Below are 22,953 nucleotides of genomic sequence, written 5' to 3'. Positions count from 1 at the left end.
ACTAGGTTATTGAAATTAATGACAAAGTATATGATTTAGTGGCAATTAATCAAGTTTTAATGAATGATCATACATATTACACTGTATCTGAATAAAATGATACAGTTGCAGATTCTTGGTTTTATTACACTCAGTCCTAAAAAGAAAATAGTTTGTGTATATAAAAACGTATACATATATATTTTTAAGCTTCGAAATAGTAACCTTTTGGCGCGACGCCGAGGAATCCCAGAATGCATTCTGCTAGTCACTCAGCGTATCACAAAATACCCTGTCCTGGTGGAAAGGATTTTGCAGTACACAAAGGGTGAGTAATAAGTTCCAGGGTAAACATTTGCCTCTTGCATTAATTTTAAACATAGCTGAGGTATTGCCAAAGGATATAAATGCTTGTGGCCTGTGATTCATGAAACCTGTTTGTTAGGGAAAAACTTGTAGAGCCTTGAGTTTTGGGTCCATTTTGAGAAGTTATCTTTTATAATGTAGCCTGGGCAATCTTCTGAATTTCTCCAAGCAGCCCGAGCTACGCAGCATTCTTCATACTTCAACTCTGCCTATCCCTTCTTCAATTTCCCTACATCCACATCTTCATAATACCTTTCCTTCCTCCTCTTCCTCTTCGCTTACCAGTAAGTCTGATGAGCCATATGCCATTGATCCTATCACCAAATGTCAAGCCTTCCAAGCAGTGAATTATTAGAATGAGAACAATTCATGAGGGAGCTTTTTTTTCTTTTCTTCCCCACCCTGTCAAATCATCACGTCCCAGGGGGTAACATCTGGGCATCCTTTAAGAGGCTAATAATGTATATGGCTGGGCCATAAGCTCCTTAAGGCATCTGGAAGGATTGTGTCTATCTGGTTCTTTTCTCCTCTCCTTCTAGCACCTTCTTCAACACTAGTGTTGTGACTGGTACAGAATAGGTTATCAATAAATACAAACATACCAGAGCAATGGATGAGTACATAAAAATTCCTGTTCTTCAAGCTAGCTTATTGATCTTGAGTAAATTATTCTTTGGATGGTAGCATTGTAGGTTAACTAACACTGGGGTTTGGAATTATGTAAACTTGCATTGCCATTGAATATACTTGGTTTAGCAGGTCATTAGTTGGGCATGTTTGTTAAATGAGCCTCGTTTTTCTCCACTACCAAGTGAGACTTATAATCCTTAGGGAATTGTTGTGATGGTTAAATGAGATGGTTGCATAAAATGCCCAGTGCAGAGCCTGGTGTAAACAGAGTGGAAGCTGTTTTTATTACCTTAGTTATGATTGATGGACTTGTTGCTGATGAAAACCGTAATGAGATCTTAAGTACCCTGTCTAAAAATGTGAACGTCTAACATCCTTTTGGGGCAGGGGTGGGGGGGAAGCAGTCTAGGTGAGTAGAAAAGCATGAGTTAGTGTTCCCTTTTTTTTTGGTCATGTTAAGGACTAAGTTCACGCTGGAATGGGGGCAGCTATTCCTTGATCCCATTTTTACCACTCCGTGTAATTTAACGTAAAGGGAAATACAAGAACAGTGTGAAGAGAAAAGCCTCATAAATGTTGTTCTCAGCAAAAATAATGAAAACACACCTGAGGCTTTCCATTGGTATGATGTTCGTATGAAGTGTAAAGTTTTAATACGGTGTGTCAGACACTAAAATCTGTCAGATTGTGTTAGGTCAGCTATCACTACTCCAAGAATCACCCCGTGCCAAGTTCTTGGTAGAGTGATTAACAGTCATTACCTACTGTGTGTCAGAAATGATGAGTGTGACTTATGGCTCTTCAGGTATAGCCGTCATAGTGACTGAATGGACACTGCTTCCTTAGGTCAGACCCCCCAGTGGTCCATCCTCTCTCTGGCTTCTGGGAACGTTGGTTCATGTGGCTCTATTATGGCTGTGCTTCTCACACTTCATTCGGCAGAGTCCTTTCCTGCATATCTTGTTTGCGCGCACATTCTGCTTCAGTTAGGTCTGAGGTGAAGCCCAAGGAATCATTCTGACAAGACTCCAAGAGAGGCCCATGCTGCTTCACTTCATGTAGCCCGCCATTACAGGACAGGAATTTGTCCCTCCTCGTCAAATGACTGAGCCTTTTCTTGGCCTTACATGTTACCTTATAACTCAACCTTGCGTTTCTTTACTCACCTTTCATATTTATAAAATAGGTTCTTTAGAGAGAAGCATATTTTGAGGGGGAGGGGCTGCTTAGTGGTTGGTAAGTGTAGGAAAGAAGATACTTTCAGACAGTGAGAAAGAAAGTATCTTCCTTGTTGAGGAGCCCTGTCAGGATCTGTTGGTTGGTTTTCTGAAAAAAAAAAAAAAAAAAAAAAAATCCTTGGTGTATCTAGGACATTTAGAACCTGGAAACGTTTAGACTGTTTGAGGACTTGTTCTCCTCTCATGTGACTGCTATTTCTGTGTGTTTATTTCTGTTCTTTCTAGGCTTTCATGCTCTCAGCCAGTTTTCCTTCTCTCCTTCCAGCACCTTCTGACCTCCTGAAACTTTCAGTTCTACTGACCTCAATAAACATTAACCGGGTGTTCTTTGTCATCAAATAAGAAAATTGTTAAATCCAGTTTCATCTGGAGTCCTAGGATCCTGTTCCAGAAACTCCTCCAGAGTTTTTTCATAAGATAACTTAGAGATAAGAGCAGATGGCCAGTGTTTCAAAGAATAACAACTGGAATCGATGATTACTGTGACTGACCTACTAACTTCGACCCACTAAGCACAGTGTTTTTATGCCATTTTTTTAGGTTGAAAGTGTTAAAATATATTTTATTAATACATGCATCTTGATGCTAATGCAGTTCTAAAATATAATATAGAATATTTTTTATGGAGGGGGAGGGATCCAGGAAGGCAAATGAGTCTGGGGCCTGTTCAAATCACCTTGTTGTTGAAATCACTCTGTCTTGAAAGGATTCTAATTTGGGCCTGCAGCCTGGTTAAATTGTAAGGGATTCGGTGAAGGGGTTATTTGATTACCTGTGCCTGGAAAGGTGGAAAGAAAGCCAAGGTGAGTATCTAACACATTCAGTGTTCTTGGGGAAGGTCATAGCAGTCTCTAGAACTCAGACATCTTACAGTGTTTCAGGTTAAGCACATGTGATAAGTACATCATTTAACAGTTCTTTTTGGGAGGAAGGGTACAGACTGATAATAAAGCATCTGAACTTAATCCAGTGTTTTCATCGTGTGATTTTTGCCACTTGTATGATTTTAATTGCATTTAACACACAAAAAACTGTCTTCCTCAGCACAATGGCTAATTTTATAGTGTTCTTTCTTTTTCCCACGCAGAAAGAAGTGAAGAACATAAAGACTTGTGCAAAGCTCTGTGCTTAATTAAAGACATGATTGCCGCTGTGGATTTAAAAGTCAGCGAGTATGAGAAAAACCAAAAATGGCTTGAGATCTTGAATAAGATCGAAAACAAAACCTACACAAAGCTCAAAAATGGCCACGTGTTTAGGAAACAAGCACTGATAAGTAAAGAAAGGACTCTGTTATATGATGGCCTTGTTTACTGGAAAACTGCCACAGGTCGTTTCAAAGGTATTGGGGCTCCAGCAGACCTGTTTTTCTTCTTTCACATGTTACTCATGTAACAGGACATGTTTTCAAAAGGAAAAGTGGTCCCGAGGTGGCAGATGCACACAGGCCCCCTGGGACGTGGAAGGATCCCTGTGGGATCCGGTCGTCACCTTCACTGGGCAAATACCACGAATCTTTGGGGGGCGTGTGGTGCCCCAGGCAAAAGCCTTCATAAATATTTTATGAATTTGCAGTTTGGAACGTTTGAATCAAAGGCACTGAGAATCCTGCTAATGGCTGGCATGGAAATAGTCGTCAGGCACATGCAGTGTGTTGAAAATGAGGCAATATGCCTGTACATTTAGCATCTGTGCACCAGGCCAGCCAGGGGCTGTCATGCCATCGAGGGGAAACATGAGCTCTGAATGTCATCTTTCTTACTGAGTAAAAAGATGCAGAAATACCCATGCTGGCAGTGGTGCAAACTCTTCCTCAGTGCTTCTGTTTGCCATTTACTGGCATTAATCTGACCCTATTAATCTAGTTAGACTCTAAAACCGCTTATTCAGATTCTGAAGGTCTGATTCTGTAGGTACCATCTTACCTGATGCAGGCTGGCTCCACCCTGATCGCATGTGATAGAATCGCCTTGGGAGCTTAAAAAAAATTACTGATGTTCGAGTCTTCTCCCAGAGATTCTGATTTTATCGGTCTGGGGATGAAGTCCCAGTGTAGGGGTGCTTAAATGCTCCCAGGTGAGTCTGCTGTGCAGCCAGGGTTAGGAACCACTGGTCTGTTATCCCTGTTTTTAGTATATCTTAGTAACTTGCTCAGGTAAGAAGAGGAAGAAGTTATTCAAAGGGTCTAGTTACTCAAAGGTAACCCTTGGGAGGATTATCAGGTTTTCATGGTGTTTGCATCTAACGACTGAGATGGGATTTGTTGGTCCACAATGTTGCAACCACACATTAACCACAATTTGAACATTAACCAAACGAAAACATTAACCAGTCTGTAGATCACGTTGCAGCAAGTCCTTTGCTCTTGGTCATTTCCCTGAATCAGCAGTTGGATAACTCTGTTAGGATGTTGAGTAGGCTAGAGAAGATGAGTTGCCGTGAACAATTTGTGGAAATAGAAGATCACAAACTCGCTCAGGTCTAGATGGAGCAAGACAGCAGACTTGTACACCTAATTCAAGGCAGAAACTGCGCTCCAACAGTTATAGTTAAGCTTCTTTTTCTAAAGGTAACCACTTGCTCCATTCTATTAGAACTTTTGTTTATTGGATATTTTTTTTTCCCATCCGAATACTACAGTATTACATTTTGCTGGAGATTTAGCTCTGCCTATAGTGATACAGACCTGCATGCATAAACACAGCTAATCTAAGTTGTCTGTAAAGTTCATCTTTGGCTACCCTAATACGGGCATTTTTATAGAAGTTCCATACTTAGACTAAATGTTAGTCTATTTTTAATAAGTTTATTTAAGTTTCAACCATGAAATAAGAGTATTTGATAAAGGCATTTGAACTGTGGTTAGCTTCATTAATACTAGTAATATCTTTCCTTTGAAGATACCCTGGCTCTCCTCCTAACTGATGTGCTGCTCTTTTTACAAGAAAAAGACCAGAAATACATCTTTGCAGCTGTTGTAAGTATATGGCCGTGTGATGCATATTTTAAATGGTTGATTCACTTATTAAACAAATGTAAAAGTATTCAAGTACTTTGGTGCTGGTTGGTGGACAGGCACTATCTTTAGCCCCTCAGGTGACCCTCTATCATCTGGCTATCTTGGCATTTCTTCCAGATCTTCCCCACCATGCCTTCCCAGCCACTCAAATGTTAATGCTGGGAATGGTGGGTTTCTTCTGGACTCTTGTTCTGTTTCCATTGGTCGGTCCCTACTGTACCCGTTGCCATCCCACTTCATAACTGTCATGATGTTCCTCCTGCCAAACAAGAGAACACCATTGTGGTATCTAAACTTTAAAGAAGCTTCTTCATTGTTTCTACTATAATGACCACCAATTACTACGATTATTCAGACAACATTAATCTTTATAGTGTGTTATATTAATTTCATTGCTGGCACGGAGTTAGACTAAAAGTAAAACCAGTATTTTATAACATTTTTTATGCAGCATCTTGTGGTCCGAATGAGTCCCTTTAAGAAGAAAGATGTCCTCAATTAACTCTGTCAGCATTAAGGAGCATCAGGCCCTGTTAAAGGAAAGAATCCAGATGCAGTACTGGTGTGGGCATTGTAATGGTGGCTCTCTAAAATGGTTCATATTTATCACCCATTGACGAATAGGACATTTGGGTACTACTCGTAGATATCATCAATTCTAACCGGTTTTAGCAAATTCAAGGCTTAGTGAAGTTTCTGTTAGGCGGTTCAGAGAAAACAAAGAAGCCTGCCTGCTCAGTCAGTGGTGGATTTGGTGGAGGAAGAGGCTGGTGGAATGCCTCACCTACCCCATCTGTGCTTGTCACCTTGGCCCAATAGCCTCCTTCCCCCTGTTTGGCACATTGCTCTCATCGGCACCCTGAGGCCAAGTTGTATAAAGGTCAGAGATTGTTTCACAAAGCTACTGCAGAAAATAGCAAGAGATCTTAAGCAAGTCCCCATGGCCCTGATGCATTTGAACTGTATATATTGCAGATTTCATGACAACCTACTGATTTGTGTAGCAACCTCTCTATGCTATTATTTGGGGTGCTCTGAACAGAGAGAAAGTAAGTGGGAAGGTGAAACCATTTGGCTTGTCCTATGGGAGGTGAGGACCATGGTAGAAGAGAAAAATTCATTCTACACCTTTATAGAAACAAAAGTTGTTCAAAACTAAAGAGCTGAAAGAGAAGCAGATCATAAGAGAACCTAACCCCGTGCATTGAAGGAAGGAAAGCAAATAAGGTCTTTGGCTGTATTTCCATTATTTAACGAAGGATATTAGCAGTGTCCATACAGGCCAAATGACCTGCCGACAGGTCAAAGCTTAGATGCAGCATAAAGATAACCCTCTTCTTTTCTAGGACAACATAGCATATAGATTCAGATCAAGTTGTGATGCTCACCTGATAGTAGGACTTGAACTGTGGATTTGTCCCTCCTGTGCGACCTCTTGAAGAGTTAGCTGTGCCAGCTTTAGACCACATTTGCCATTAAGTGGGATGTTAGGAATAAAGTCCACCAAATCTAGAATGAAGGCAGCCACACCTTCGCCCCTTTTGGTAGAAGGTGTTTGACTACAGACAACAGTAAGATGATACCGATGCTGTTTCACAGAGATGCTAGCATGACACATAGCGGCTTTCCCTTGTCAATGTCAGCATAAGAGAAGGCATTATGTGTAAGCGGTCAAGGGCACTGTGCTGTTACAACATACGCTTTTGAGTTGCATCATACACATTTAGTTGACATAGCCCTTGTGTCTTAAATATCTTCTGGCTAACACCTTGAGGGAATTGCTGTATTAGCTAAGGTTATACAAATGTCTGGATTTCCTAGTTCTCACCTTGGTATTATAAGAAGCTAGCTTCCTGCTAATACCTGTGGGTGAGTTTCTCTGCTCTTTGTACTGCTAGAAAAACTTCTTTAGTGAATGCTTCACTTGCTACATGTTACAAAAGACATGATGAATTTGGAAATGGCCAGATGATAAGTAGCTGAAAATAGCAGAAGAATGGAGTAGTGTCCCTAGAAGAAATTTTGTTTTTAAAGAGGACTCAGCTGGAAATGGGAGTAGGGCCTAAATCTATGAAATGAATAGGAAAACATAGAGATGTTCGTTAAATCCTAGATGACTGAGTACTGAGTCTAGGAGGATCTCTTGAATATTAAAGAAGGTAATTTCAAAATGAGCAATTAAAAGTACAAAGTGAGCATGGTAATGTGCAACTTTAAAATAGGCAGCAACGTTAAGATCTTATTACCACAGTGGGATTTCGAAGGGAATTACTTGTGGAATCAGACACTTCATGGAATCACACATGGAGGGGGTGTGATACCAGGGCTAAATGTAGCAGCTCCTTTTCCTCTTCCTTTGTGGCAGAGGCGATCGCCCTGCCTGCGGGGATTGGCAGGCAACACCCAGGTGTAAACTGAGAGGGGGCTTGGGATCAAGGATCCCATAGCAAGTGGTAGAGACTGTAGTGAACTGGTGAGAACATGACCTGTGTCACAGAGGTGTTTAAATGAATCAGTGTGTTTAAATGAATCCATGAGCCCAGGATTGCCAGTCTGCTTTTTCCAAGAACCCACAAATCTGCAGGTTTAAAACATGGGGAATCCCTCAGATTTTAAAAGTTGGCAACTATTTAAAATGTGGTTTTAAAATGCTGAGGCACAAACAGAACATTTCTGCAGGCTGGGTTAGGAATTGGCATCACCTATTTTTAACATCTCTCTCTAAGGCAGACCTGTTACTTCCATTCCTAGAGATTTAATTTGAATTCTCAATCATCTCTAGTGTTCATGTGTGATTAATACAAATAACGATGCTTCCTGGTCTGATGGGTCATTCAGTTAATGGTACTTTCTACCTGCTTACCTATTTTTCATTTTAAAATTACCTGACCTTACCACCTCCCCTCCTTATGCAATGCTAACCAATTGGTTCAGATAATTTCATTCTTGCTAATGTCTTCTGCTATTGAAACCTACTCTGCCTTTTATATGCAGAGGCCATTTACCTTGAAAGCTGAGGAACCTAACCCCGTGCATTGAAGGAAGGAAAGCAAATAAGGTCTTTGGTCGTATTTCCATTATTTAACGAAGGATATTAACAGTGTTCAGGCACTCTCCCTAATTAGAGAGGGCAGTATTCAAAAAGTTGTTGGTTTTTGTTTTTGTTTTTGTTTTTTTGCTGCTCTAAGAAGAATGGGGGGCACCTGGTGGCTCAGTCAGTTAAGCATCCAGCTCTTAATTTGGCTCAGGTCATGATCTCACGGTTCATGAGACTAAGACCTGCACTGGGCTCTGTGGTGACAGCGTGGAGCCTGCTTGGAATTCTCCCCGCCCCACCCCTGTTTCTCTCTCTATCTCTGTTTCTTTCTCCCTCTCCCCCACTATATGTGTTCTTTCTCTTTCTCTCAAAATAAATAAATAAACATTTGGGGAAAAATAGAATGAGATGAAGAGATACTGTGGGCACGCCCTTGCACACAACTTTAGATGTGGTATAGCTGTGTGATGCTGGGAGAGCAGACAGGTCAGCACTAAGGAGTCGGCCATGAGAGATATAGTGGCATGTTCTGGGTAAAGATGTTGTTCATTCCATGAAGGAGAAGCCAAACCACGTTCTGCTACCAACTCTGAACAGTGGTGGAAGCCGCAAGCCATAGAAGATTCTTCATACTTCCCCCCAAAACTGTTTATCTCCTGCAGGCATTTATTTATTTATTTTTTGGTTATTCTTTCAGCTACGGTTCCTTTCCCAGGTTAGTTATTATTCTCTTACTCATCATTGAATCCCCAGGGCTTAGCAATGGGACATCGAAAGATCATAATAAATGTTGGTAGAAGAGATGGTTTCATCATGGCTTATATGCCAAATTTTAGCCTTTCTTCCTCTTCAGCTAAGTCCAGTTCTGCAGACAGTTATTGAAAGCCTGCACCATGCCAAACAATGTACTAGGCGTATAAGTATGAATCAGACTCGTTCCTGCCTGCCATGGCTCCCATTGTTGGTGGGAGGAAGAGACATTGGCAGGGCACACTACAGAAGTTGAATTGGTATGCTCTGTACTTCGACAGCAGAAGACCCTGCTTATGCTCAGGGAGTCTGAGGTCGGGCTTCCTCCTTCCCACTGTCACTCTCAAGGACCACCCTAAATACTGCTAAATCCAGTGGACTCTTAGGTGGTCCACCCTCTCTCATCTCCTTGTGATATTTGATAAGCTATTTTCTGTCCCACGCCCTTCTAGAAAAATCCCTCAATCCCTGACTGTGGCATTTTGATAGTCTTAGCGCTCAGATCGTTCTGCATTTTAAAAGGGTGTCCTCTGACGCCACCCATTCTTAAGGACAAACATTCCCCTTTATCCTTTTCTTCTCATCCTCTCTTCAGCACACCCTTGCCATTGGAGATCTGAGCAGCTTCCACAGAGCTTCTGAAAGGTCGAAGTGAACTCATTTGCCTAACACTCGTGCTTTCTTCGGCTCATGTGTTTGGTGAGACCCTTAGTTTTGGTGGGTTGCTGTTTCACCTGTACCTCTTCCTATCTCATGTAGGATCAGAAGCCATCAGTTATTTCCCTTCAGAAGCTTATTGCTAGAGAAGTTGCTAATGAGGAAAGAGGAATGTTTCTAATCAGTGCTTCATCTGCCGGTCCTGAGATGTATGAAATTCATACCAACTCCAAGGAGGAACGGAATAACTGGATGAGACGGATCCAACAGGCAGTAGAAAGGTAACCTTTCCTTCTGTCCATACGCCAGGGGATGGACTCGTCCACTTGGGGAAAGTATTCTAACCATGTTTCCTCTGCATGAACACTTTGCCTCAGCCGGACTGGTCTGCTCCCTGCCCCCGCCCCTGCCTGTGATAGCCCCTCATCTGCAGCTTTGTTCTCTGCGCCTCCCTGCATGTAAAGCCCTACCTCCCCTCCGCCTGTGTGAATCCTGCTCATCTCTGGTGCAGCTCATGGCTTCCCTCCTTCGTGAAGACCTCCAGTTCCAGTGGTCTCTTCCTTACCCGGAATTCTTTAACACCTGCTCTCTACAGCATTTACTTGGTGCCTGTCGTATATTGCCTTGTAGCCGCTACCTTTTTCGTGTATATATGTGTATTAGATTGGAAGCTCCTCGAGGGCAGGGGCCATGCTTTTTGTTTTTGTGTGTGCCTAATTCTGAAGAATCATTCAATAAACATTTTTAGATTGGTCGATCTAAGTGTTCAAAGTCAATTTCCTTGTCATTACTAGTGTTTTTATAAACTGGAGGGGGTGAGGATGATCATCCTTAATGGTGATTTGATTAATCTGTTTTGAGTGATGTTTTATAAAATTCCTCCACCTCCACTGCACCATACTCAAGCTGGCACCCTACCTCTGTCCCCTCCAACTCCCTCTACTCTGTCCCATTGCGAAGTACCCAAATGTAGTAGAAAGCAAAACTTACTATTTTAGTCGGACCTAATGCTAGTGTTGATAGTGTGGGGCGTAGAGGTGTGAGCACATGAGTGCATTTGTGTATGTGTGTTTGTTGGAATATTCGAGTCATCCTGTACTGCTGACTTGGAGAGCTATGTCGTACGTGCTAGGTCTTTTATATACGCAAGAAAACCAAGTATCTCAGCTAGAGGGCACGAAGAATTCTCTTTATGCTGAATTTTTCTTCTCTGAATAATGCCACCTTCAAGTCCCCATGTCTTACTAATGAACCGAAAGATACTTGAATTTGGTTTTCAGTGGTCTGTCTTAACTATTGTCTTTTAAAGTTGCCCAGAAGAAGAAGGGGGAAGGACAAGTGAATCTGATGAGGAGAGGCGGAAAGCTGAAGCAAGAGTGGCCAGAATTCAGCAATGTCAAGGTACTGTGCACACATCTCTGACTCCCTGGCCGTGGTGTTCTCCTTGGGTGTTGGGCAAGGCCAGGTGTCACGAATGGGGGTTATGATTAAAGCATGAATTCCGTGAACCTGAGGTCCACCCATCACTTTTGAGAACAAAAAATGGGTTTCAGGAGTGTTCAAACAAGAGGACCGTCTCTCTCCTTCCTCCTTAGTGATTTAAAAATCTATAACAAATTTTAAGAAATAATTATCCACGTAACATGTACGAAACAGTAACTGTGGGCAGGGCAGTTTTGGTACAGATGCGCCCTGGGGTCATTGTCTGGTGCTGTAATTTTAGGTCCCAGCACTGGAAGGTCACACTTGTGTGACTCTGGGCAAGGAACCCATTAACTCTGGTCATCAGTTTCCACGTCTTTGAATTGAGGAAATTAGATTAGCTCAATGATTCCCATCTCTGGCTAGACATCAGAATTACTCTGGGAGTTTTGTAAAAATTCTGATGCCTGGGCCCTACCCTCATCCGTTTCCCTTGGGCTCTATGGGAGGTGGTTGTGGATGGATTTTAAATTCTGCCCAGTTGGTACCGAGGCAGACTGAGAACCCCTGGATTAGATGCTGATGGAGGTCCCTTTAAACCGTAAGAATCACGTGATACATTGACATCAGAGGAAAATGGTACATGCCAAGATTATCAAAGACCTTGGATGTTGAGAAACCAAAACCTAAACCAGTAGGTGTGGTCTTAAGCAAGACTGAAGCCTGAGTAGCTTTGCATTGTTTTCCCTTGCGGGTATCGGTCATCATGGACACTGCCACCCCACCTCGATTTTCATTCCTCAGCTTTGTGTTTAGTCTTATTGGAAAACAAGCTGAACAAAGAATAGTTTTGCAAGTCTTTCTGGAATTAGAGGCAGGGGAAAGGAACACGCATCCGAGCGCAATAAATGTACAGGAAAGACCATGGAAGCTACAGTCACTAAGTGGAAGAGTTAGGGTTTGAACCCGGTTGTGTCCCGCTCAGCAACTTGTACTTGACCTGTGAGACCATACTGACGAGCAACATCGTGTTCTTCTAGCTTGGATTTTCATACAGTTGTTGTATTCCTCTGCCAACCTTCTGTGCTAAATGCCATTTCGTAGAAATCCTCAGTAACCAAGACCAACAAATTTGCACATGTTTGGAGGAGAAGCTGCATATCTATGCTGAGCTCGGAGAATTGAGTGGACTTGAGGATGTCCATCTAGAGCCCCACCTCCTCATTAAGCCTGACCCAGGAGAGCCTCCCCAGGCATCCTCATTAGTGGCAGCGGCACTGAAAGAAGGTAAGCTGCTTCCAAAACTATTTGCTTTGACAGGCTCAGAAAATGTTCAAGTACCTTCTGGGTGTGCCCAGCGCTGTGGTCTTGGTGCCGAGCACATAGAGCAATGAGACAGAGGCTCAACTGTGCTACAATTCATACTCCAGAAATAGCGAAGTAAAAGAAAATACATGTGTCGGGTCGTGTCAAGTACTATGAAGGAAAAAAAAGCGCCCCTCGGTAGATGAATGGGTAAAGAAGACACATACATATACACAATAGAATAAATAGGATAAAGAAGACACATATATGTGCGTACATATACAGAATAGAATTTTAGCCGTAAAAAGGAATGAGATCTGGCCACTTGCAGCAGTGTGGACGGACGGAAGGGTGTAATGCTTAGTGAAGCTAAGTCAGAGAAAAACAAATACCATGTGATTTCACGCCTATGTGGAATTTAGGAAACAAACGAACAACGACAAAAAAAAAAAAAAAAAAAAAAAAAAAGACTCTTAAATACAGAGGACAGATGGCTGGTTGTCAGAAGGGAGATGGGTGGGGGAATGGGGGAAGTAGGCGAGGGGGGATTAAGAACACACTTCCAGTGCTTAGCAGTGAGTAAAGTATGGAATTGTTGAATCACTCTACTGTTCACCTGAAACTAATGTGATGTGGTGTGTTAATGATACTTCAATAAAAAACGAGGCAGTCTTATTTGAGAAACTGTGGAGGACAGTTGCTTCAAGGTAGATTGTCATAAAGTCTGAACCCTATTTTTTTTTTTAAAAAGATGAACAGGAGAGGGAGTAGAGAGATCGAGTGGGGAGGTTCTCTTTGTGTTAAAGTGACCAAGAAAGGCCTCTTTGGTAAGGTGATATGTAAGCAGACATAAGGGAAGTGAAAAAGCCAGGTAGACATCTGGGGAAAGAATGTTGCAGACACAGAGAACAGAGGATGCAAAGGTTCCAAGGCAGGTGAGTGCCAAGCCTGAGGAATGGCCAGGAGGACTGTGCAGGTAGAGTGAAGGGAGGGGTGGTGAGTGGCCGATGAGTCAGAGCCAACTAGCGCTCAGATTATAGGGACCAGATGGAGGTCAGTAAGGAGTTTGGATTTCATTCTGAGGGGCATGGGAAGCATTAGAGGGTTTGAGTAGCACATTGACTTGATGTCTGTTTTAAAAGGAGCCCCCCGGAGGGTTCCTGGGTGGCTCAGTCAGTTAAGCGTCCGACTTTGGCTCAGGGCATAATCTCATGCTTCTTGAGCTTGAGCCCTGCATCGGGCTCTGTACTGAGAGTGTGAAGTCTGCTTTGGATCTTCTGTCTCCCTCTCTCTCAAAAATAAACAAAGATTAAAAAAAATAATAAGTCTAGGAGCACCTGGGTGGCTCATTCGGTTGAGCGTCCGACTTTGGCTCGTGTCATGATCTCACAGTTTGTGAGTTTGAGCCCCAGCATCGGGCTCTGTGCTGACAGCTCAGAGCCTGGAGCCTGCTTCAGATTCTGTGTCTCCCTCTGTCTCTGTGACCCTCCCCCACTCGCGCTCTATCTCTGCCTCAAAAATAAAGAAACCTAATTTAAAAAATTTTTTTAAAAAGTCTAGGATATAACTGGGGGTTTGACCGAGGTAGGGTGGGGGATGAGATCACTGGGGAAATGAGAAAGTCAAGGAGACATGAGGCCAAGGTATTGGAAGGTCTATGTTCATAAAACTGAAATTCCTGAGAATTCTGACAAGAGTGGCATTGGGGAAAGGGAGAGAACTTGCACCAGGTGCTAAATTGTTCAAGGAGTCTATAGATGAGTGACAACAAGGAGGGGTAGTGAGTGGTATAATCGGATGCCATGAAACTAAAGGAAAAAAGGGGTCTGGGGGTGAGGGATAATAGTTTGGAGGTGACAGGGACAATGGGTTTGAGAGAGAAAACAAGATGAATAACTGCAACAGAGATCCTATGCCCCACAAAGCCTAAACTATTTAAAATGTGCTCCTTGGCAGAAAAAGCTTGCCAAGCCCTGGCTCAGGGTCTCAGAATATTATCTCTGGAGGAGAATTTAGAAACCAGGGCATTCTATCATCTTGATTTGATGAGGAAACCGATGTCATGAGAAGGGCATAGAGGTTGTCTGAAGAGGGGTCAACTGATGGGTTCATTCATCCATTCATTCATTCAGCCTCGACCCTGTGCTTTGTTGTTGGTGCTGATGGAAGTAATCCTTTCATAACTTCTGGTTAGGTATGGGCTCCCAGTTACGGAATGACGAAATCACAGGGATAAAAGGTAGAGCCTAGGGAATCTAATCAGTGGTATTGCATGGTATTTCATGGTGACAGATGACAGCTACACTTGCGGTGAGCGCAGCATAATGTAGAGAATTGTGGACTAGCTATGGTACACACCTGAAACTAAAACAACATTGTCAACTACACTTCAATAAAAAAAAAAAAAAAAGAGGGCGATAAAAACTTCTAATTGGGGGGAAGACAGGCAGTACCTAAGGAAACAAAGTAATTTCAGAAAGTCACAAGAAAATAAGATTGGGGTGAGGTGAAGGCTCTGTGTTAGAGAAGCCAGGGAAGACCTCTTTGAGGGGATGATTTTTTTGACATGAGAACGGAAAGGTGAGAAGAAGCCAGCTGTCTGGAGATACGGGGGAGAACCACTCCTGGGCAAGGACCGAGTAGGCACAATGCCCTCGTGTGTGGAGTGAGCGTGGCATGTTCAAGGGAAGAAGTAAGGCAGGGCGGCAGCACTCAGGGAAGTAGATGAGGTTGCCTGGGTGAGCAGAGATAGATGTTTGTAGGCTCTGGTTAAAGAAATACCTTATTCCACGCTTGATGGGCAGTTACTGGTGGCTTTTAATCATGGGTGTGGCACAATCACACGTCTCGAGAAGATTACTGGCTGCCGTCAGGGGAGCAGAGTGAGGGAGACCCGTTTGCCAGAGATGGTTGGGAGGCAGTTACAGGAGCTGATGGGGGTTGTTGGGACTGTTGACAGTGGAAGTAGAGGGAAGTGGATCAATGCAAGGTATATTTTAGAAATAAAGCTACAAGTACTTTCGAGTGACCCTCGATAATGTCTTTATTGGGTAAGTCACCCCCTCTCAATTTTTAGCTGGTGGCTTTCACCTCTTCTGCCATCAGAACTGTGAGCGATGCCTGCTGTTAGGTCCCTCTGCCTTAATTCATCTGGCCCTCTATGTTGTGTAGGCGCTCGGGAATAGGAGGGGACCCAGCTGCTTAAGAGAACACCAAACAGTTGAGGTACTGCCTGACCCACCCTGAGTCGCTGTTCGTCAGTACTCCGAGATCTAGCAGGAATTCTTTTAATTAATTAATCAATTAATTTAGAGACAGAGTGAGTGGGGGAGGGGCAGAGACAAAGGGAGAGAGAGAATCCCAAGCAGGTTCCCACACGGTCAACAAGAACGCCCAGTGTGGGGCTCGAACTCATGAACCGTGAAATCATGCCCTGAGCCGAAACCAAGAGTCAGATGCTTAATGGACTGAGCCGCCCAGGAACCCCTAGCAGGAATTCTTAATCAGGGTGAGGTCTTTATCTCTGGGGGGAAAATAAAAAACAGTTCAGTAATGCACCTTGAATAGTCTCCCTAGGTGGTTGCTTTACTGGATGGCTTTTCTTCTCTTTCTCCTCTTTTGTCTCTATCTCTTGAATCCCCTTCATCCTTCAAGATTCTCCTCAGTTGTCATTTCCTTTAGTAACTTCTTCCTAATTCCACCGGCTAATGCAACTGTTTTGCTCCTTAGCATTCCTGGAGCATTTTATGGTACTCTAATAACTGGATGATAGAACTCAGCACTGATCACATGCTACCTTGTATATAGTTACTTGCAGGTGTCTGTTTCCTCTTTCGTCTCAAACTCTCCTAATTAGTTAATCACATGCCCAGGAGCCCCTAGAACAGCGTAGGTGCTCAATGAGCATTTGCTAAATTCCAACACTGGACACGATGTTTTAGACATATTTATAGGGCCTTTAAAACTGTACCATTCACATGCTAGTTGAAAGCATTTAGCATAAATAAAAACCTCACTTTCTTGGTGTAGTGTTTCCCAGTCTTACCAGATCCTAAGAGCAGCCTTTTGTGCTTGTTTAAAATGCAAATTCTTTGTCTTTTCCCTTGGAGAATCTGATCTAGTAGGTCTAGGTAAATTTTGGAAATCTGCATTTTTTAAGGTACAGTTGGGGAAATTCTGTTTTGAAGAAGAGCTAGTCTCTCTGAATAGTAGGTTTTAAAACGTTCATGCCTGAAATCATATTTAAATTAATTGAATTACAGAAAGTTTTTCAGCATACTTAATGTAACCGAAAGTTAAATTTGAGACTTTTTTATATAGCACATCTTTTTATTAATTCTCTATCATAAAATGATGCTAAAAGTATTGGTATAGGTCGCCTTTTGGCAAACTTTTTTCTGTAATGAGCCAGATAGTAAATACTTGAGGCTTTGCAGGCCACATACGGTTTCTGGGACACATTCTTTTTTGTGCATGTGTGTGCGTGCATTGTATATTTTAACAACTCTTTAAAATATAAAAACCATTTTTAGCTCCCGGGCCGTATAAAAATAGACACAGGCCAAATAGAGTTTGCCAACCCTTGGTCTAGATTAAACTACGTGTATTTGGTTTTTAAATTTTGTCTTCTTTCTCCTTTTTTTTTTTTTTTTAATTTTTTTTTTAATTTTATTTTTAAATTTTTTTTTTTAACGTTTATTTATTTTTGAGACAGACAGAGACAGAGCATGAACGGGGGAGGGTCAGAGAGAGAGGGAGACACAGAATCTGAAACAGGCTCCAGGCTCTGAGCAGTCAGCACAGAGCCCGACACGGGGCTCAAACTCACATACCGCGAGATAGTGACCTGAGCCGAAGTCGGACGCTCAACCGACTGAGCCACCCAGGCGTCCCTTCTTTCTCCTTTTTAGCCGAGAGCCTGCAGGTTGCAGTGAAGGCCTCACAGACGGGTGAGGCATGCCAGTCATCCGAGGAAGGTTGCGGAGAATCTGCCTTGACAGATACGCTGGGTCCCCCTGACGTGCCAGGATCTTCTACAGCTTGTAAGTGAAAGTACAGGCCTTTGCCGTGAGCCTGAACACAATCTCTGGAGCATAGAGTGGTCATAGGAAATGAAGGCAACGACTCTGTCCCTATTTGGAGGAGACTTGATGTATTTTTTTAAATCCGAGAAAACCTGAGAATAAATATGCTAGCCTGATTTATTTACGATAACGGCACTGGCATTCCCAGGACGAGGATTTCAAGAATAGTTGGTGGGTTCTACTGCTCTCATACCCAGGCAAGCTTTGTACCTTCTCTAAACCTGACCCTGCTTCATTTTTGATTTGACTTACTGAGTACGATTTGGAATATGGTTTTGAAAGAACTTTTAAACTTTCGGTTGTTTGGAAATGGGTCTCTGCAGTTCACGAGAGAACAAACCCTTGAACTTAACCTCCTGTAGGCGTCCTCACCTGAGAAGCCATACGCCAGAAAGCTAGGCTGCAACACATTCCCCTCTGAGGGTTTGGTGATGTGGTTAAAGGCAGAAGTGCCAAAAATTCTTGATCGGCGTCATCATACGCTTTGGTTCAGATCAGAATTCGTTTATAAAAAGCCCTGTTGCATATATTTTAAATACAGAAAGACAGCATGTAGAGAATTAGGTGATTTCTCAGAACCCCATGATGTTCTATACGGAAGCTGAATATTTACTTCCCTACAGCTTTCTGAGAGAAGAGCATAGAGGGTTTATTTTTCCTTGTATTTGGGTGATAAAAACCTTACTTCCACCAGCCTTATTATGCACAAGATAAAACGTCTTTAGTAGCTAGAGATGAGAGAGGATTAAATTGTCCTTGAATTTCTTTATCAACATCCCATGGTTGATCAAGATACACGGACGCAGTACAGTTTTAAAATTCTGTCCATTTTTGAAATCACTAATAATTATCTTGCTCCCTCAAATTTCGCTTTATCCCATCCTGCATTTCTAGTTTCAGAAAGTGCACATATGTTTTTCATTTTGACACAACCCAGATTCATCAAGGGAGTTGTACTGCCCTGGGTGATTTCCTTTTAAAAGAAAAAAACTCATTATGCCATTGAGGGAGTTCTGTCTAAAAATACAGGAGGGCTCTGCTGCTCTCAGCCTCCCCCCAGGGGCAGCCAGAGAGGAGAGGCTCCCCGTGGCTCCTGCAGCTGCTCAGGGGCACATGGCCGTACCTTCCCTCCCTGTTCTCCCGTCTGTACCTGTATCTCCCAGGATTTGGGAGAGTGTCCGGGGACACCCATGACATCTGTCAAAACCATTAGACTATTTGCCCTGATACCAGGATCCATGTAGGCAGGGGCAGGTTGATAGGGTCCTGTACCCCCAAAGACCTAGTCGTTTGTGGGCTGGGTTGGAGGATGGTGCTGTAAGACTTAGATTCTCTTTATAAGGTTGGCCAGGGCAAATACTGTTTTTAATGAGGGTCTGTCACTGACTGGGTCAGTTCTTTGTTTCACTTGGAGGAGTGGGTCCTTCTAAGTCAGGCCCATGCCAATCTGAGGTCATCCACCAAGCAAGGCCTTCAATTTTTAGTTCTCGATATACCTAATAAGGTGGGTCACTCTAATCTCCTGAAAAAGTTCTGGAGACCTGAAATTGAATAAGAAACAGAGGCACCTGATAATTTGGCTCACCATGGGGTTCTTTGCCCAATCCTGGTTCTCATTTGTATGGGGTGGTGGGGAGGGAGAGTGTGAGAAGGGCTAATTCTTTGGTAACGTCTTGGGTATCTCTCTAAGAAGTAAGGATAATACCAAGTAGTGGAACCATTTTTTGAGTGGTGGAAAATTTCTGTAGCATGTCCCTTCACTATAAGTGAAAAGCATTCACTGACTTGGGCAAAATGAAGTTAATTTTTAGCTGATTTAATTTGAAGCAGTTTCAGCTTAAACAAAAAATTCTTTGTAATAGAAGTGGCCTTTGGGGTCCTGGGGATTTGCATTTAGAAAAGGCAAAAAAAGCATTTCCTCCATCAGAAAGAAAGTTTCAAGATGGCATTGTGTGATAAACAGTGTCCCAAAGCGAATATTTCACCAGGGCCCTGACTGGACATGATTCTAATGAAATGGTGTGTGTGAAAATGCTTTGGAAAGTCTAGTTTAAATCAGTGTAAGGTGAGCACAGTCTAAGTTTTAACTGAGTTCACGTGGGTAAAGAAATCAAATTGTACCAGCAGAGATCTAATGGATGGAGTGAAATCCGTGTTTGGTACTTAAAAATATTTCTGGTCTAGAAATATTTCTGTGTTTCATAGGTTAAATACACAGTATTTACAACTGTTATGAATCTAGATTATAAACAAGTGTTATGAGAAAAAAAACACTTGGAAATTGTTTTTCAAGAGTCATTTGGAGATAGGGACAGCTTCCTTTTTGTAGGACTATGAGCTCATAAAGTATTCACCATCTTCACGCTGCTCAGAAAGATATTTCACTCCTGCTGTTGGATTACTCCTTCTAAGCCTTCTTTATGGTCTGCTGTTCTTACACGGGCCACAGAGGAGCCTTTCACCGAGCTGTCTCCTTAGACCGGGGTCTGCCAGCCCTTGCTTTTTGTTCTCCAGTGCCTGTTTTCAATTTCCTTCTCCCCAGCAGCTTTATCCTAGTAAGTGAAAGTGAGATGTAGCATATACCCCTCTCGGTATCACCAGCCTCACATGAGCACCTGTCTGCAAAAAAGAAAAATTAAAAGATGGGTGATAATTGCTGCCGTTTGTCAGTTTGGTATCTAATAGCATGTAAGCTCCCTGAGGGCAGGGACACTGTGCTTTGCATTGTTTCAGCACCTTGTATGAGAGTATGTGATACGTGGGATTTTGTGTTCCTTATTTTGAAGTACGTGTCGGCTGCGTGCAAAAGAACCCGGTGCGCTGGCTGCTGTTTGATGATGTCCTTTTTGTTTCTGTCTCAATGGTGTGCTTCCAGCACTAGTCACAGAAAGGACAGGAGGAAGAGGCTGTTGGGATGTGGATCCTGGGACCCAGGGTGTGGGAACCGACCTGGCGGTCTCTGATGCAGGGGAGAAGGTATTGTGAACTGATTTGTTAGTAAATGGCACCAGTTACTTTGTGTAATAAAATAACCACAGGTCCTGGTCTGTCCGTGGCAGTGAGTGGTATGAAAGCATTCTTCTGCATTGTTCTCGATTTCGGTACTCATATTTAAGCTTTCTCACTTAAATCCTCTTAAAATGTTCTCACTCTTCCTATTCATGTAGGTGTAAACAAAGAAATGATTGGAAAGTTATTAAACGGTTTTAAAACTCGATTGTTTGTGTGTCTGCGCACTCTTACTTCTGGTCTCCCTTCTGCTCTCCGCCCTGCAAACCTCTGCCTTTTCACCTGCTACACTTAGCAACTCTTGGCTGAGAGGTGCCCCTGGCATCTGTCGGGGGGTCTCTAGGCAACCAAGGGACACTAAAGCGGCAGAAAGAATTTTGACTTGAAATACTGTTGCTGCTTGCACGTTCTTTTATCTTCCTCTCATTTCGGGTTGTTTTCCTGTCTCCGCCCACATTGTCACCTACTTTTTTTTTTGTGAGACTTCTAATCAACCTCACCATTTTTTTGCTTGGGGCAAACTGGTTCTAAACGCCTCTCCTTTTTGGACACAGTTTACATGTAGTATATACCACTCTTTGAAAAATTAAATCATGAAACTTCCTATTCCCTTCAAGTGAGCCTGGGATGTCAGAAAAAGGGAATAAGAATATGAATCTGGGAGGTGCTGAGTGGCCTCCCCAGGGTTGGCTGGGGCTCGAGAGTTTTAGTTTTCTCTAATTTCAAATTAGGCACATTACCATGCACCAATATGTGCTAATGTGGAAAAATGACAGATGTCCTCTCTTTGTGTACTAATGTACGTATTATATATTTTTGCAAATATTATATGTGACTGAGACTTCAAGTCCAAAGATTTTTTTAAAAATCCATAAAAAATATGGCTGTGATTTAGTGTTGTTGTTGTTGTTGTTGTTTTAAAGATCTTCATAGGCCAAAATAAAAAAAGGAATGCAGTATTTTACTTCACTGACTGTAAGCTTTCTGACTTATTTTTTTCTTAAAATGTTCCTGCTTTTCTTCCTTTTCAGTGTGGACTTCACTTTTCAGTCTGTAGCTTCCAACTGCTTTTGTCATAGAGGCAGAGAGGGAGGGTAAGAGGGCTGGTTAGCTAGGAATAGTTTTTTTCTTGAACGGACCCTGTGGTGACTCCCACTCCCAAGGTCTTTTTTCCTTCCAGGATGCAGTCACAGGTAAGTGAAATGAGGTGTGAAGGTTCCTCGTTGGATGAACCTATCTGGAAGAACTTTCATAAGGCATTTGAGAAAATGAACTGACAAATAGGGCAGAATCACCTGAAATCAGATGTAGGAAAAAAGTGTGCAATGGATATGTTGTAATTAGCTTCCTTAATCAGGTAAGGCTTAACACAAAAATTGGAAAGAAATTTAAAAATGGGTGCTGCAAAGGGTGCAGCATCCTGTGTGTAACTCAACAGCTGCAACTCTGTACACTCACCACAAGGTGGTGGACTGACTCCGTGAAAAATATGACATTGACCCTTTCTGTCCTTTCCAACTTCGCGGTTCTGGGGAATAAGTAACCGCATGTAGCATAATCCAACTCATTTCTATGTTTCTGATTTTTATAGAGTATAAAAATTCTATACCATGCGATTTTCTTATTACAAAGGCAATGGACTGTGCAGCAAGAACAGAACCACAAGAGCAGAGAGAACTCTAGAACTCGCTAGAGAATGGGAGTTTTTAGCCCATTTGCGGGGGTGGAGGGGACTTGGGTACAGGTCTAATGACTCTAAACTTCATGTCCTTTTCCCTCCCTTATCCTTCCTGTATTAGAGGTTATGCTTAGTGATGAAATCTTTTATGGCCCGGGAAGAGTGTGGGAGAGGGGTAAGAAGGGATGTGGCTATTTCATTAAAGCTTCACTAGCCTGAACTAACTGAATTTAACAAGTCCAAAGTTACCTGAGAACATTACCACGGCTGACTGTTCCTTGTGGTTTCAATTTAAAGCTGCTCAGATAAGAGAAAGCAGTATACAAGATAGGCTCTAGGCGGGCATGGAATCTGATGATCTCCTATAGCGTAAAGAGTGCAGTACATAGCGAGTGCTCAGTATTTATTTATAGAATGCAGTGTGAGTATCCATTAGATGCCAGGCTTCGTTGTTAAATTTGCAGTTACAGGACTGAACGCACATAAGAACTCCTGCTGCTTGTTGCCTTACATCCTAGTGAAAGAAGACAGACGATACCTGAACAGACAATTGTTCAGTTCAATTCTGGAAACTGGAAATCCTTACTACCTACATGTGTCTCTAATGTGTGCATTAGAGAGACAATGAGACATAGAACCCATCCCCCAGGAGCAGATGGTCTCCAGCCTCACTGATGGCCTCTGCTGTTAGTGCGTTTACTAAGGCAATCCCAGACGGTTCCAGTGAACTCAGAGTAGGATCTGGAGCCGGCCAGCTAGGTGCTCATCCTTGAGCCACC

At 42.6% G+C, this 22,953-nt stretch overlaps 1 protein-coding gene across 2 annotated transcripts in view; it reads left to right on the top strand.

Moving 5' to 3' along the window:
• Window positions 1–22,953, top strand: part of ARHGEF28 (Rho guanine nucleotide exchange factor 28) — a 301,505-nt gene that overhangs the window by 243,438 nt on the left and 35,114 nt on the right. For both annotated transcript variants that reach the window (XM_019463023.2, XM_019463024.2), the window contains 8 exons: window positions 190–307; window positions 3,301–3,555; window positions 5,114–5,190; window positions 9,779–9,957; window positions 10,986–11,077; window positions 12,203–12,385; window positions 17,314–17,445; window positions 20,363–20,463. In XM_019463023.2, the coding sequence (XP_019318568.2) occupies window positions 190–307; window positions 3,301–3,555; window positions 5,114–5,190; window positions 9,779–9,957; window positions 10,986–11,077; window positions 12,203–12,385; window positions 17,314–17,445; window positions 20,363–20,463 (1,137 nt within the window). The remainder of the gene's footprint in view (window positions 1–189; window positions 308–3,300; window positions 3,556–5,113; window positions 5,191–9,778; window positions 9,958–10,985; window positions 11,078–12,202; window positions 12,386–17,313; window positions 17,446–20,362; window positions 20,464–22,953) is intronic.

Source organism: Panthera pardus, unplaced genomic scaffold, assembly GCF_024362965.1.
Source record: "Panthera pardus isolate Hobbes unplaced genomic scaffold, ASM2436296v1 HiC_scaffold_2, whole genome shotgun sequence".
In the NCBI taxonomy this organism is placed as follows: domain Eukaryota; kingdom Metazoa; phylum Chordata; class Mammalia; order Carnivora; family Felidae; genus Panthera; species Panthera pardus.
The sequence above is the reverse complement of the archived record's forward strand: the minus strand, read 5'-3'. Positions and strand labels throughout refer to the sequence as shown.